General features: G+C 41.4%; 1 protein-coding gene across 3 annotated transcripts in view; it reads right to left on the reverse strand.

Moving 5' to 3' along the window:
* The window catches only part of CCDC92 (coiled-coil domain containing 92), a 258,966-nt gene that overhangs the window by 102,871 nt on the left and 138,381 nt on the right, over positions 1–17,714 (reverse strand). For all 3 annotated transcript variants that reach the window (XM_078667627.1, XM_078667625.1, XM_078667626.1), the window contains exon 3: positions 7,987–8,028. In XM_078667627.1, the coding sequence (XP_078523753.1) occupies positions 7,987–8,028 (42 nt within the window). The remainder of the gene's footprint in view (positions 1–7,986; positions 8,029–17,714) is intronic.

Raw genomic sequence — 17,714 nt, forward strand, 5'->3', positions numbered from 1 at the left:
TACCACATTTTCGTAAGTAAAATGTCCCCGCTTTAACTGGATAGTTAGTGTTAGGTACCAAGAAAACCAGCGCGCTGCCTCTTGACAATATGTTAGCTTTTTTTGCACTAAGCGTCAGAGTTTAAACACGAGAGTTGGCATTCATAAACGGCAGAGCGGCTCGTACTGGATAGTAATGTGTTACCTTAATAGTGTAACCGAGTGTCATGTAAAACAATCAAGCTTTTTTCATTTAAGTTTTTTCACTGAAGTTCAACCTATGAGCTTGATAGGATTGGTCATGTGTAATTCATGTTTTAAGCATAGGGCAGAGATCTCAGTTGGCCATGAATGTATGATATCACGTTTACTGTTTCATTAGTTTTGTACCAACAGTAGAATAGGATTGAGTATGTTAATTATTCAAATGTAACGTACCATGTGTTATATTATCAGGCCAGACGGCTCATAATATTTCCTTGTTTGTTTTAATTTAGACCCCTGAGGAAGGGTCCTATATGACCCGAAATGCATTGGGAAGATATAAAATGTGAATTATGATGATGTGGAAATCATTAATAGAAAGTTTCGAAGAATAAATAAGAGAAAGAAAAAATCAATAAACAAATATTATGGTTTGAAACCACTTCAATTTGGAGAAATCTTCATTGAAAAAGAATATAATGGAGTAAGACCTCTCAGGTCTTTGTATTACAGTGCACACCGCCTTTGAAAGCGGTAAAACCGCTTTCCCCTAACCAAAATGACTTTGAGACTGCAATCTGAAAGAAAAATTACCTCCAAATCTTATCAGCCTGCTTGAGAAACTGAGTTTCTATGGCCAGAACTGTTCTTAGTAGAAGTGCTGCTTCTGTAACCAAAACATATATGCACTCATGTTCTGGCAGGCGAGGAGTAGACAGCACCTCCCAATGCCTTGGGCACGATGGCAAGATAGCATCTGTGCAAGTCTTCATGTTCACCAACAAGGACATCCTGATTGATGTCCTGTTCAGTGACTCTGTGAAGTGTGCTCTCTAATAAAAGAGGGATATGGCAGGCAAATCAACTGAGGAATCAACCTCAGATGCAGAAATAGAGAGGACACCTTGAGTGGGAACTTTTGGAGAATGAGCAGTTTGATATAGGATCCTGGTCCTTTTCCAGGAGCTGTGGCTCGACCATGCTGGGTGGTCCAATGCAAATGTAGCATTCAAGGCACTGGTGTGCAAAGAATTACTATTCACCAAAATCAAGATGCAGAAGTTATGCGGGGCAGCTGATGGAAATGGTTATGGCATAACGAGGGTAGGTTAAAGCAGAAATGTGGTGGCATGAGCAACTTGATTTCAGAGGAGGAGAAAAAAGAAAAAGCAAGAAATAGCCCTAAAAACAGACCAAAGAGTACCGGCAGAGCACCGGTCATGGTTTGCTGATTGCAAGGGAAGCAGGTACCGTTCCACACTGAAGAGGGTTTCATAACTGGAATAACTATTTTCCTAATGCTATCTAGGAAACCTTTTACAAGTGGAAATGTGAAAAAGATACCTGATAATGATTCTTACTGTAACTAGTAATGGCAGCCAAATGTACCTCATCTGTAAGCCAGATTTAGCCAGGTACAAAGGAAAGATAGCACTAAGTCTTCCTGGCAAGTTTTCATTTCCAACAGCTTCTCCAGACACTTGATGCAGAACTTCTTCCACTTTAAGGGGAATGAAGATCTTCGGAAGGACATTTGACTTCTTTCATGATGGGCGTATCAAGAGGACCCAGATTGCTTTATTTTAGATCTTCAGAAGCCTTATAGTTAAACTCAATGATAAATTACTAAGGTGGAAAATATGGCTTACAGACAAGCCTCCTGTGCAGACAATTCATCTTCAATTCAATTAGTCTTTATCCGATATGTTTCCAATCATAAAAGACACATATAAAATACACTCATATAAAACAAGTGTACCACACTTTATAAAAAACATTTATTATTAAAAATTAATTATGTTAAAAGAATAATAATAAATAAAATTTGCATTCATTAGAAAACGCAGTTATATCAAAAAGGAACCACATAACACCAATATACCCACAATACCCATCAGAGGGTAAACATCAGTCACAATAATGTCCACTTCATTAATGCAAAATAGAGCCTACATTAGCAACCAAACTACTCCTTCTGAGGGCCCATGTCCAGCTCAAGAATGTAGCCATAGCTATAACTACAGGTTCCCTTGTATCTGTCTTTAAAATATGCAATGCTGTTTGGCATGATCTTGTGCCAATGTTTAGACAGATCGGCTTTAGCCATTTGTTGCGGGGGACCCTTATACGCAGGGCACACAAATAATACATGGAGTATAGACTCTTCCTGAGATGTGCACACAGTGCATTTTGTATCTCCATCTCCCCATTTTGCCGTAAAGGTTTTTAAGGGGAGGTTGCCCACTCTAAATTGGTGATACAGTTTTCTGTCACCAGGTCTCGTAATGACATCCCAATAGGCCTCCAACATATATTCATACTTATGATCTAAAAAGAGGCCAGTCAGGGAAGTGCCGTCCACCAGTGACATGGACTTAAGACAGACCATGTCCCTATATAGAGATTTAAATTCATTGTTTGATGGGAACTGATTCCCTTCTGGGTCTTCCCACAAGGGCCTAGCCCCATGTCAAATAGTGTGCCCTTGGTTTTTTTCAGCCAGTTGATTTTTGAACACATATCAGCGTCTCTGATATGCTTAACTGTTTTGGCATAGGGTACTAACTCAGGGGTTGTCCATAGCCGTCTCCAATACGCTAGGGGTCTAAAGTCTGCTGCCTCCTCGATGGAAATGCATCCCAAATCTAAATATAGAGGTTTGAGGGGGGGGGGGGGGGCGATTGGGGAAGGCCAGTCAATGATCTCAAAAACTTATTTTGGGCTAGAACTAAGGGGGCTAGATTTTCGAAGCCCACAGTTCTGCCCCATAGATTATGGAGGCCCTGATTTTCCAGTTATATATGGCTAATGCTGGACCTACCGGTTTGGTGTAGGACAGCCGGTACTCTTTTAAAAAGGCCCCTGCTAATAGATTGTGCCTAAGGGCTAGTAAATCTATCTGAGGCTTCCAATTCATCCTCTTATCCATCGTTACACCCAGGTACGTGAAGGTGTCAGTTTGCTCCAAAGGTGCGCTATTCATTTCTACTCTGCCTTTCACTATTACTAAGGTGGAGAATATGGCCTATAGACAAGCCTCCTGTGCAGACAATTCATCTTCACTTTGCTGTGCTTGAACTTTGACATCAACTTCAGCAGAAGAGTGGAATTGAAGAAAATGTTTTCAAAAAAGCATTACTCAGGAATAGAGGTTCTGGTAATCTGGTAAATCTAGTCAAGGTACTGGAACAGCGTGTTATTTATGCCCGGCATTAAAAAACTATTGTTTTAATGCAGAGTAGGAGTGTGTAAGGTTATTGCCATCTATTTTGTGTATGGTAAAGTGCTCTCTTAGAGAGGAGATGGATGGTACTTTTATATAACAGGGTATTTATGTGAGGAAGCCAAATTTCCATCCATCATGTGCCCATTACTAGGTAAAAAAACAACCCAGCAATGACAGTTGGAGTCTCGAAGCCCAGGTTCTGAATCCGTAGGACACAGGTGCAATCATTCCACTCTAAAAACAGATGATTTTGCAAAACCCTGAGTCAGAGGTAACAGAAATACTACTGATAAAAATAAGCACATATAATAATATAGTGCATACAGAACAAAAGGGCAATTGTAACAAACAAACAACCCATCAGATGCTTCAGATTGTAGTCTTTGCTTTGAGTTGTTTTGCATTGCACTGGTGTGAGGAGAAACACTCAATGGTCAGTCCAAGGCTCGCCCCAAAGCCGCACCCATAAAGAGCAGCTTCCTATGGGACACAGCACTGTAGCCCCAGTCTACATAAAGTCTTCACTAACTGTGCATCTACAGTGTTATAAATATAAAATATAGCAACTCACCCTTGGAGATCCTTGTGGCTCTGGAACGTCAAACCCCTAGAGTTTTCTTTTGTACACATCACGCCAATGCAGTTTTTGTTCATTGCACAATGCCTATCTTCTCACTCTTTCTCAAGTGTTGGAAGCCTGTCTCTAGCCAGAATAAGATGAACATGCACCTGTGCGCTGATGATCTATTAAGCTTCAAGGTTATATAGGCACGTGATTGCTATGCATACTTAACAACTTGGATAGTCCAGGCCTCGCAACGTCTACTCATTTATTCACGATGGCAAGTCAGATTTTATAAGGTAGAGCTAAGTATAGGCCCTACTAGCCGTTCTGGCGAGAGAGGTCGAGCTGGCAAATAACAGGTGTTCTGTTACTCCAGAAGCTGAATGAGCAATAAATATGTCTTTATCCCTTGTTTGTATCTTGTCACTTTTGCAGTAAAAGACAGAGGTCAAATGTCAGCTTATGTCTTCTTTCAAATTGCTTGTTATTTTGACCTGCAGATTGGTGTTTACTTTTCTTTTTTCTGACTACAAAATCAGAGGATTTTGTTAAGTGAAGTGCCTGTCAATCGTGAAAAGAAAGGCTGTATGATGTCAGTTTGTTTTCTAAAACATAAACATTTAAAATGTTGTAAATGAACGGAAGAAATATTTTAAAATATATCCGCAATTAGGAAAGCACATTTTTGAAAATTCAGAAGGGTGATGGAAACAAAGATTTTTAAAGGATCAAAACAAATCAGAACACTTTAAATGGCAATGTGCAAATGCTAAAAACCCACCCCCAGATTCATCATTGTCCTGTTTTGCGAGTCCTTAATAGCGATTATTAAGGAATCGCTATTAAAGACTCGCAAAACGGGATTCATGTAGAAATCGCAATATTATTTGCGATTTCTACAGCTTCCTTATTTGCGATTAGCAAATTGCTAATCGCAAATAAGGAATGACTCCCCATTCATTCCTATGGGTCTAAAGGCGATTAGCAATTTGCTAATCGCAAATAAGGATGCGATTTCAAGGGTGCCAGGGGTGTCCAAAGGACACCCTGTAGCACCCCTGAAATGAAAATGTAGACTGATGTTGCGCACACACATGTCCAAAGGACATGTGTGTGTGTAACATACAACTTAGAAAAATGCACTAAAGTGCTTTTTTCTAAGTTTTCGCTATTTACCACGAAGTCAGACTTCGCGGTAAATAGCGGCCAAAGATTGCGATTTCGCAATTCTAAAATGGTTCATGAATTGCATTTAAGGAATCTCAAATAGAGATTCCTTAAATGCAATTCCTTGCAATTTAGCGATGTCGCAATTTGCGATTTTTGCATTTGGGATGGTGAATCCCAAATGCAAAAATAGCGCTCGCAAAGGGCCAGATTCTCAGAATCTGGCCCTTTGTGAGCCGATTTTCCGTTGATGAATCTGGCTGCCAATTTCCAAACATTATGATTTGGCCAGAATATATTTTTTTTCAGTAAAACTGCACGTCGGTGGGGAAAGCATGTAGCCATTTCAATACAAAAAGTCCTGATTGCAAATGGCAGTGTGCTACCATATCATGCTTTAGCAATACATTTATTAAAAGTGAGTTTTTAAACATTCCTGCCCCTGCCTTGATTACAATGATGTTACTGGTGAACTAAGAGGCAGGTCAGAGTATGTGTACCCTATATGTGGGCTTGATTCATATTATACATGGAGCAAATGTGTAGTCTATTAAATTAAATCAGACATGCTAAACTCACATATGTGACAGTGCGCTCATGAAATAGTGAAGAGAAAAGCAGCTAGGTAAAATAAAATATTTGTCCAGGATCCAACAATTTACAGTTAGGTCAAGTAGATTATTCAGGTCACTAGATCTGTATGACTTGTATCGTATTTTATGATTTTTGAGGCCTGGATACTTTCTCAGCTCCTGCTGCTCCCATGATATAGTTTATCTAAGTTATGTAAGGTCATGGCACCAAGGAGTTACACGAGTATCTCAAACTTGTCACACTTTCTGAATAAAACAGTTAATCATTCAGTATTCCCTGCTCACGATGAGTTTACACTAGTTGTATTCTGGGATACTAACTAATTCTGTGCTACTACTTCTTGGTGCTATCCTTGTATCTAAGCTAACTGTTCTCAAATACTATTCCACAACACTTGTTTTTAAAATCAATAGAAGCTATGTTTAATGCAGCAGTGAACTGATACATCAGGAATATTTGGAACCGATACAACAAGAATATTTGGGCACTTGCTTTTGTTGATTTACCACAAAAACCAAGGAGGCTTGGGACCCTCAAATGATGTGCAGTACCATATAGTTGCATCGGCCTACTAAACTTGCCAACTAAATAGCTCACCTAGGTTGCCACAGAAAAAGCACAAACACTATAGACTGTTATACAACCGCTTACAATGGTGGAGGCATTGATAAGTGATACTTTGATGAATTCTAATGATCTGACGCCGACTGAACTGCTGGATATTACTGGCAAAGGAGCATCAAACTGCCACATGAAACCTCTGAATATGCATGTGAAATCGCTTTATGGTGTTTTAGAAAGTTAGAAGAGTTGACTAGAGCAGCCGACATATGGGGCCAGATGGCAGCCAGGATCACACTAGTGAGCGAACTATATAAAAATTAAGTTCACATTGGGAATACGCCAGGAATATGAGGACCTTAAGGGTAAGTTCCTGTTTTTTGATCGATCATGCAGGCTGCACACAAATTCTGGGTGAGCCAGGCAAATGGCCTAACGATCAACAAAGTGCAACATACGATAATGATGCATGGAGACAGTAGGAAAATGGTATCATTGTAAAAAGCACATGGGAGACAGTCACATACAGACCTAATGAGATTTCAGACTTGAACAAACAACCCACAGACACAGCATTGTATTGAATAAATCATTAAAATACAGTAATAGATTTTCCAGAAACTCAAGATTCAAATTCATGAAATTTAAATATTTACACAAAAGGTATTTAAAGCCCAGCGTACTAGCAAGTGCACCAAGGCACGAGTCATAAGTGCTCCAGTTGTAATGAGGAAGTAAAAGGTTTCTTTGACATGGTATGGGACTGTGCACTGATAAGAACATACTGGTACACTGTGATTGCCAAATTAGCAGACACTGCTGGAAAACAATACTGATCTTCCCTGAAACCTGCTTGTTGCCCCAGCTGACAAGACCAAAATATAATACACTAACAAGCAGATTTAAAGGCCTAGCTTGTGTACTGGTAAAATAAGTAGTGCACCATCAAGCAGAACTATTGTTAAATGTTGGGGATATCTTAGTGTGAGAGTTTCTGATTGGAAACAGATGAGAAATGTCTGATGGTCCAATAGTGGGGTGAAGTAGGATTTCACTGACTGGATGACAGAACGTCTGCCTTCATTTTTGCCCAGTTCAAACATATCAACTGATAAAGTCAGATTGTGGTATTGTGGCGGTGGACTCACAAGAAATTACTAAGTGGTAGCCACCATATTCCCTTCCATGGGGATTAGGCAGTCTCACTCCAATCAGCACGCATGTGTGGAAGACTGGGAGGAAACGTGGTGGACTTACTTGCTCACCCCAGAGAGGGAGAGCACAGAAGCCATCAACTGTGTACCCCAAGGTGAGGCTATCCTAAAGGATCTCCTTTTGCTAGGGACATCCTTAAATCCCAATAGTAACTAATACTAGACATTACAGTGGTCCCTCACACTGGGGAATGTGTGGGATTCCTTGGTGCATGGAGGGGAATCAATGATGGAGACCATATCCCAGGGGTGAAAGTAGTCCTGAAGAGCTGTTAGCCAGCTCTAGGTTTGCCTTTTTCTATTATCCCAAACTAAAATTAACCTTTATCACTAGAAACAACATTTGTACTAAATCCAGCTTTACAAAGATTACTGCCCATTCCATAAAAAGTTAATTTTGGGTTTAAGTTTTTTAGGTATATCCAATTGTTAAATAATAAATTAACTGCACAGAAATATTTTAATTTACTTCTTACCTGTAGAGTCAGAATTCTTTAGAGTCAACTCGTATGTTAAATCTGAAAAATAAATTGATGAATTAAACATTTAATATTATTTATATGCCACAGTGAGACTCAACTTCAACAGAGCTATGAAACCTATTTTTATAGACCTATTTATGCATCCCTGAAGTGCAATATGAATTCTCAGGGACTAACGTATCGTGCTTTTGCAACTTGGTAAGGAAATTCTGGACATATTAGCCACCTCTGTCCGGTCTCAAAGATGAGGTCAAATGTTTCAACTCTTAAAGTCCAAATAAAAAGCCTCTCGTAGCTCACAGCACAGAAAAAATCTAATTTAAGATAATTTGCCTTACCTTTAAGTGTTCTGGAAAAAACTTTCCAGTATAAGTCCAAGACAAGATAACTAAAACACAACCATCCCATCCTTTCCATTCCAGCGATGAAAAAATCCTAGTCATACCAAGATCTAGATCATAGTCGATAAGAGATTACAGTGCTGGCACCTAGTGTACGGAATAATCTTCCCTCCGAGATCTGCAATGCCCCAGCCGTATACTGTTCGTATACTGTTCAGATGAAAACTGAAAACAGAAACACAACCCTGGTGCTAATTGCGGCTCTCATAATGTTTTACTCTAACGTAATATACATTAATGTATTGTACTTCACCCTCATGTACATTTCATTAATACGGATGTCCCGATTGGCTCATCCGACCATCACCTCATCCTCTTCTCGATAAACAACGCTGCTCATCTCCTTTCCCCCATAAATATTAAACATAAGAAAATAACCAGAAATTTTCACTTGATTCCTCCGGGTGAGATGGAATATAAAATCAAAGCAAAACATCAACTTCCCCCTCCCTCGCTAAATACTAATGACCTTACTGACCATTACAACAAAGCCATCATTGAGGTCCTTGACCAAATTGCCCCGGCCAAATTAAAATCCCAAAAAAACATGCCCTCCAAATCCTGGTTCAACGCTGATCTCAACAGTGAGAGACACTCGCTCAGGATGACCAAACGCACTTGGAGACATCATCCCTCCCCCTCTAATCTTGCCCCCCCTAGAAGTGTTAGGGCCAATTATAAGAAACATATCTTCAATGAAAAGGCATCCTTTTTCCGTGCCCAGCTTGACCGAGCTAGGAATAGACCCAGGGAACTATTCAGCATTATCAAAAATCAAACAGCTTCTGCCCCTCCCAAACCGACTGCCTCTATCGATCGATGTGAGGAAATTGCTTCCTTCTTTTCTGAGAAAACTGTCAAGATTGATCTATCCTTCCTTTTACCCCCCCACCACAGAGTTCATCTACACTCCATGTCTTTCCACCCTAGTCTCCTCTGACTCCTTCACCCCCTCCTGACTCTATCCCGCTCCAGCACTCCAGTGCCCCCCCTGGAACATTTCCCTTCCTGCCCACAGCTAAAAAATAACGCATCTTGCCTTCATTTTAGCCCAGTGATCGAGCGAGAAGTCCTCAACATCATCACTAAACTTAAACCCTCCTCTCACACCTTTGACCCGCTCCCCGCCAACCTCGTTCAAGATTTAAAGCACATCTTTGCGCCTTATTGGACTTCCATCATCAACTCCTCCTTGGCCACTGGCTGCGTCCCTATCTCCCTCCAGCTCGGCCAAATCTCTCCCATCCTCAAAAATCTCAATGCTCATCCTAATGATCTCAACAATTTACGCCCTATCTCTAATCTTCCCCTTTTATCCAAGGCCCTCGAAAAATGCGCCTTGCTTCAACTGGACAAACACATCGACTCATTTAATCTTTTGGACACACTACAGTCAGGCTTCCGTAAGGGCTGTAGCACTGAATCTGCGATGCTCAATAGTGTTGATGACATCCATCACTCACTTGACAAAGGGGAGGCATCCCTTCTCATCCTTCTCGACCTCTCGGCTGCTTTTGATACTGTCAACCACTGTACCTTACTCAACACCCTCTAGGATCGGTTCGGCTTCAATGGTCCTGTTCTCGAATGGTTCAGCTCCTTCTTTCAGCACAGATCGCAACAAATTAAAATCAACAATTGCCTCTCTAAACCTATGCCTGTTTCGTTGGGTGCGCCCCAGGGATCTATTCTCTCTTCTTCACTAATTAACCTCTTTATGGAACCCCTCACCGTCATTCTAAAGCAAGCAGGTATTAACTAACCTCTAAGCGGACGATACCCAACTTTACTATTAAATCAAATCCCATGCAAACATTCTGCACCTCAATGATACCTTGTCTAAGATTCAGCAATGATTCCATCTCAACCACTTGAAACTCAACCCTAAAAAAACAGTAGTCATTCTCTTCGCCCCCAAAACAACCAGCTCCCCATCCAACATTGGTTCTCTGACCTTAAAGCCCTCAACTGCTTGCTCCTTGTCCCCCTCTAGTTCAGTTACATCTCTCGGAATAAGCCTTGACCAAAACATCAGCCTCTCCCCCCACATAAAAAACGCGGTTAAAGCCGCTCTCTTCTCCCTACATCACCTTAAAAAAATCAAACCTTTTATTCCTCCTGATGACTTTAATTCCGTTGTTCAATCACTTGTCCTCTCGAAATTGGACTATGGAAACGCCTTACTTGCCGGAACACCCAAAGTCCATCTAGCCCCAATCAAGTCTGTCCTCAACCTCGCAGCCAGGCTTATTTCGGATTGCAAGAGGTTTGATCACATCTCCCCTATCCTCAAAGATCTCCAATGGCTTCCCATCGAAGGCAGATCCTCCTACAAGAATGCGTGCATTACACACAAAGCCTTACATCTTCGAACCCCATTGTTTCTCTCACAAAAACTTCGTAAAGCTGGCTGCTCTAGAGACTTGAGGAGCTCCAATTCCCTCATCTTGGTTCCTCGCTTGGTTCACAAGAAATCCACCCAATCTCGCTCTTTCTCTGGCTTCGCTCCTTCCAACTGGAACTCTCTCTCCAAGCAGTTACATTGCAACCCTTCATACGCCAGCTTCAAAAAAGATCTCAAGCGTCACCTACTCCACAAATACTGGGGTCCTTAATTTCGGCCTCCTTTCAGGTTCCCACACCATGCCCAGGACAGTATGACGTTTCTCTCCACATCATTCCTGACTCACTTCCCTCGGTATTCCCCTTCACCCATTCCCTATCCTCCTCTACTTGCTCCCTTTCAATCACTGCCTTTTCCTACATGCCTGCTCCTCCCCCTCTCCCTCTTCGGTCTTTCACTGCCCCCTAACGTTCCCCTTTCAATCCCTGGCCTCCCACGATGACACATCTATCCTTTTCCTGTTATTGACTAAATGTACTGTTGATTTTTCTGTTCATGGATTTATCGTTAATGACATTTTGCTCATATTTGTACTAAATACCATTTTGCAACTTGTTTTCCACTTTCTACCCTGTAAAGCGCTCTGATACCCTCGGGTCTAGCCAGCGCTATATAAAATCGCTAAATAAATAAATAAATTACAAATGTAAAAAAATATATATTCCAGCAACTCCTGTGAAATATTATGCTAGGCTTTGCTCTCTCTATGACATACATATGTAATAATATTTGGTGTACTCCAAGATGGGGTTAGTGATCCAGCAGTTATAATTACATCAAATAGTGATTGGTGGGGACATTTTTTCGAACTAACATTTAGAAGTTTAGTTACGGGGGGAAGGTTCTAGATAGCTGGAAAGGAGCTGTAATAAAACCAATTTTTAAGAAAGGAAATTATTATGACACAAACAATTATAGGCTCATAGGCTTAACTCACATTGGGTTGAAGGTATTTTGTTAGTTAGATGCAGGGGTGGATTGCGGCTAAGGATTTAATTTCAGTGGAACAAGGAGGGATCCAAGAAGGACACTCCACTATGGACACCCACTTTACTCAATGGGCTATTGAAAAGAAGTATATAGAAACTAGGGGTAACCTCATGCGCTGCTTTGTGGACTGGTAAGCTTGGAGCGATTGTGGGATTCATTAATAAAGGTGAGAATTCCCAGGAGGGAAATTGGCAATTCTCAAAGAGATTCATAGAGGAAATTGGACTCAGGTGAATTTTGGTCAGGATGGCCATCTTACAAAGACAATTCCTATAAAAAATGTCTTACACCACAGATGTGTATTGCCCCAACCCTATTTATCCTTTATCTTATAGATTTACCGTTGAAATTATTGAGTTCTCACTTGTTTTCACCTATGATGGGTGGAAGACATGTGCCTTCTCTTCTTTATGCTGACAATTTGGTCATTTTGAATTTAACCCATATAGGCTTACAAAGGAAACTTGACGTTTTCGTTAGATATTGTGGAAAAAAATAACAATAAATTAGGAAAAGACCAAAACCATGGTATTTGAGCATACAAAGAAAACGTTTCACAGGTTTCTAAATGGGGCAAGGGTGGAAGAAGTGAATTCCTATAAATATTAAAGAATTGTATTTACTTAAAATTTGGACTGGAAGATGCACATACATCCAGTGAAACCGAGGGCTCTTTCAACTATTGTAGGGTTACGTAACTTTAGTCTAAATTATGAAGGGCGCTCACCAGTTCCAGTGTTGGATGCTTTTAAAGCTATGGTGCACTATAATTATTTATATAGTGTAGAATCACTGTTTATGAGTGAGCATCATAACTGGACCAATGTTGAAGGCTGGTGTATAAAAGCCCTACTAAACCTTCCTAACCCCTCTAGGATCCAAGCTATAAGAGTGAAAACAAGATGGGTATGTTGGTGCGTCATATCTATAAAGCTGATCCTGATATTCTGGAATCACCTATTATTAGCTGATAAGGACAAACTTGCCTTTTACTGTAAAAATGAATTATTGATTAGTGATCTGAGTTTGGATGTGAGGCTAGGAAAGAGCATATAAAAATGATGATGGATCTGCTTCTTTTGGACTCTTCAACCTTGGAGGTTCCAGTGAGAATTTAGCAAGTGGAATTCAATTTGAAAATCGAAATGTTTTCATGAAACAAGGATTTGCAATATTTATGTTTGAAGAGTTAAGTGTCACATTTGATTGATGCTTCGGACAATGGAACAACATTCTTGTATATATCTGTGCCCCCAGACCAAACTATACATTGTACTATTTTAAAATTTTAAATTGGTGTTAACCCTGTATTTGCATGGCCTGAGGTGTCAAATGAGATAATGAGGTTGGGGGTGTTAGAAATTGAGTTTCTGGTTGGCAGAGGTATACACACTTTCCAAGCAGGAACCACAATCATACTCAGGGTAAGCCACAACACAGCCTAAATTATCCTGTGCTCACCCTCTAGTGGCTTGGCACAGACCAGTCAGGCTTAACTTAAGAGGCAATGTGTAAGGGTATTTGTGTAACCACAAAATGGCTACGCACCTGGTTAGAAAAAGAGAGAAAAATGTTATAAATAAAACAAGACCAAAACGACATCCAGCCATTAGAAGTCGTGACATGAATTTAAAATAAAGAAATGTAAAATAGCATTTAGAAGCAATAACCACTTAAATGGGATATTTTGTCACACTGGACAAGGGCCAACTTAGAAGTTCAGGCCAACTGCGATGAAGCAAGGATAAGATACAGGTACCCACTTAGGCGTGCTGAAAAACAGTACCTCGATCCAGGTTTGCGTTGACGAAAATGCGAGGTGCAGCCGAAGTGATGTGTCGATGGCGAGCCACCCAGTGGGCAAGATGCGTCAAGATTATTCATACAATGGCGGCGATGCGTCGGTTCTGATTGCGAGACACTAGTTCAGAAGGAGAGAGGCGCAGCTACTGCTTCCGCAGCATGCGATGCGATGATTCTGAAGGCGATTCACTGGTTCCGAGTTAATATGCGCCAGCTCCATTCCAAGGTTTGACAAGTATGCACAGATTCAAAACCACACAAAGGCCAAGATGCGGTGATTCCGATGAGGATGCATGGGTTCTGGTTGTAGCACTACTTTATACCAACTACCAAGGGCCCAGGACTGGGTTGGTACCACTTGGCAGGGCAAGACTTGCAGCAAGCTGTAGGAGCTGTAGCAGGATGAGTTGAAGTCTTTGATGTCCCTGAGACTGTAAACAGGAGACAAGCCAACAACCCCTGGGAGTCACTATGGGTTCAAGTGATGCAGGTCCAGTCCTTCTCACCCAGGCTTGAGAACAACAGGCAGCTCAGCAAGACAAGAGTCCAGCAAAGCAGCAGTCCAGCAGAGTGGCAGTCCTTTCAGCAGCGCAGCAGTTCTTCTTCCTAGCAGATTTGTCAGAGGACCAGAAGTGTACTGAAGTTCTGGTGTCAGTAGTCGAGAATATGTTATTTATTTGTTTATTCATGACATTTGTAGAGTGCACTGTTACCGTACGGTGTCCTGGCGCTGTCTTGATAACTCCTATAGCTGATCCCCAGGTTAGGTTACAAACAGCCATGTTTTTAGACCCCTGCGAAAGGTCATCAACTCGGGGGACAGTCGGAGTGCCACCGGAAGGGCATTCCAGGCCACCGCAGCCCCTCGGCTAAAACTCCTGCCTCCCCAGCACACTTTCCTAGTGCATGGGGTATTAATCAGTCCAAGAGTAGCTGACCTCAAAGGTCTACCTGGTTGTACCAATGAAAGTATTGCCCAAGGAATGATGGACCTATGCCATGGACTGCCTTGAAAACAATGCACATGCTCTTAAATAGGATCCGCTTCCGTACTGGTAGCCAATGCAGCTTCACAAGTTTGTGCGAGATGGAAGCAAACTTGGGCAAGCCTGTAAGAAGACGAACTGCTGCATTCTGTAATATCTGTAACTTATCTAGTACTCCTTGCTGGGCTTCAAGGAGTAAACTGTTACAGTAATCTAAACGTGAGAGCACCAGGGCCGTCACCACAGTTTTTTTGCAGTCAGCTGGAAGAAACGGGAGAACCTTCCGAAGGATTTTCAGCATCCAGTGGATAGATGAGGCTAAGGCGTTTACCTGGGGTCTATAGGAGAGTCTATCATCTTTAACGACCACCAAGTTCTTAACCTTATTGACCGGGGTGGGGAGGGTCCCCATCTCTTCTGGCCACCACCTTGGTCCCCAAAAGTTGACCGTAGAACCAAACAGTATCAGTTCGGTTTTGGCCGAATTAAGTTTTAAGCAATTCCCAGCCATCTATGTGCTCACCGCCGTCATGCATTCCTGGAACTTACTGGCCACGTCATCCTCTCTCCCTGGTAGCAGCGACACCACAATCTGTGTGTCGTCTGCATAAGATGTTAGTTCAAACCCATGGGAGCGGATGACCGGGGCCAAGGAAGTGAAGTGGGGGAGACTACAAAGAAAGCTTTGAAGTTCACTTACTGCCCTGACTACAGAATCCCTTTGTGTGTGGACAGGAAACACCCTATTTAGGTTTGAGTGTGAGGCTGTGCCTAGCTCCTCGATCCCATCACCCAAGAAGACCCATCAAGACACACCTAAGCTTCCTTTGTGTGTGGCTGTCTAGAGGGAATACACAAAGCCCAGCTGTCACCCAGCCCAGACTGAACAGAGACAGGCAGTGGGCACCAAACTGCTAAAGTAAATAAATGCCAACTTTTACTCTTTTCCTCACACCGGGGTAGCTAGAGAGGCTTTGATACACTGGAGCACTGGTTTCTGTAGAGGGTGGCACATGTGGTAGTACACGGCCGTTTTGAGCTGTGCTAACGGAGGAGGGTTCTGGTATACTGCCGGCAATTCGGGGTGGTTCTCCTCCAAACCTTAATTATCTGAGACAGTAGTTACCTAAAAGGCCTAACCACGCTCTGTTCACGAGCCTGAGTAGTATCGAGTGCAGGCTTGTTACAGATACTACTATGCACATGGCGACTATCTTGTTGGTGTTGTATCTCTGGGTTCTGGTGCTCGGAGCCACAAGATTCCCCTGATGAAGGGCTATTGTGTATGCCCGAAATGCATTGGAACTCGTGCAATTCACGCAAGAATTTTTTTAACACCATTTGAAGTCATGTGGAATGGATTTCCTACGAAGCATCTGTGTTTACGCAATAAATGGTAAAAGAGACATATCCAGGGTCTCAGGGAAGATTCATTGATGGACTTTTGTATATTATAATGTTGCTTTTGTTTTGCGTTTGGTATGTACAGTATTTAAACTAGTTCACCAGTAGAAAATAATCTGGTATACACTCTTTGAGTGGTCATCAGTAGGCACCTCATGTCTAGGACTTAGGCACTAGTGTTTCTCTTCCTTTCTAATGGGTGGCTGGGCGGAACCATCCCAGGGGGTGCACGCTTCACAAATTACATTTGTTTCTCCTGCACACTCTCTTTGCACTCTTCAACGTTCTAAAAGAGGCATTTGCTAAACTAACTTAAAATCCAACTTCACCATAAATTGTGATTTAAATGTCTGTCTCTTCACAATTGGGAATACACATAAACTATGTAATAGGGTAATCGCAATGCAGGGGTGTGGAATTCCTATAGCCAGATGCCCAAGACATATTGTTTTGGGTCAAGGGCAGCAAGTTTTCACATGTATTTTGTCCTTGGGACAAGTAGGCCCAACTGCCTGTAGAACAAACCCTTTAGTTGCCAGAGTACAGTACCACTTTATTGATCAAGGGGACTGTCTGCATTTAAGGTCATATTTGTTTCCATATGTAAATGCTTTTCAAACTTTTATTTATGGTTCATTAATACAAAGCCTTTTTTACTAGGGTGAGCACTCTATGGAAATGTAAGTTCGGAATGCACAACTAACAGTGGTTTCAGTATGAAAATGTGTACACACGTTTGCAAAGTTTAACAATATGAGGCTTTTTTATAATGCTTCCAGGATGGTCTCTTATTAGATGCAAATATATGTAAAAGCTTGAAACCAAGATTGATGATTCTTTGCTTTAAAAATAAAATGTTCATAAAAAAATGCAACTTGGAAGAAAACGTTTAACTTCTGTAAATTTTTAGGTGCCATTTCTTTGTAGCATCATTTAGTAAAATGTCTCGATGCATTCTGGTATTTCCCAAAAATATTCATAATGGAAAATCAGTGTAACCAGTTTCAACAAAAAGATAGAAAACATGAAAATAAAAAAGCACTGGCCAAGCCAATAGTTATGGTGGTCAGCCGTTTTGGTTTTGTCAATGCATGTCTTGCTTTGACATGGTTTTTGAGGAACTTTATTTTTTGTGGGAGATGCTGGGCCTCTCATCATTATAACAAACATTAACCAAAGCAAAGATATTTTTCTTCTCAAAAGCCACACATTGCCACAGTAGTTCCACCTAGGATGCCAATATGCTCCTTGTGAAAGAGCAGAACGTTGTCACTCACAGTGAAGCCAGCAGGTAGATAGATATAATTTTAATAAAGACAAAAGGTCTTGGTTAGTGCCAGACCAAAATAGCGGCCTAATTCTAAAAGAAAGTCACAAAAGTGAACCCATGGTATGACCTTGTAATAGGGAAGATATACAGCTTTCAAGAATTCACAAGAATTTACAGAAGTAGGTCAGGGAATCGTACTCCTAGAAAATATTTGTGAACCGCTTTTTATCACGAGCCAATATGTGTGTGGATTTGCTCATGCGAAAATCTGTTGAGTGGTAACAAGTTCACCTTCCCACCAACCAATTTATTTCCCCAACCTTGGAAGAGGTTTTACCTCTGCCTTTGTCAGGAGGAAATTTCCAACCTTTCTCTGTATGGGTAACTATTGGAGATGAGCTGATGCAAACCCATAAAACATGCAAGTTAGTAGGTTTGCACAGACTCAGAAGGGCATTCCAACA

This window comes from Lissotriton helveticus, chromosome 11 (genome assembly GCF_964261635.1).
Source record: "Lissotriton helveticus chromosome 11, aLisHel1.1, whole genome shotgun sequence".
Taxonomy (NCBI): Eukaryota; Metazoa; Chordata; class Amphibia; order Caudata; family Salamandridae; genus Lissotriton; species Lissotriton helveticus.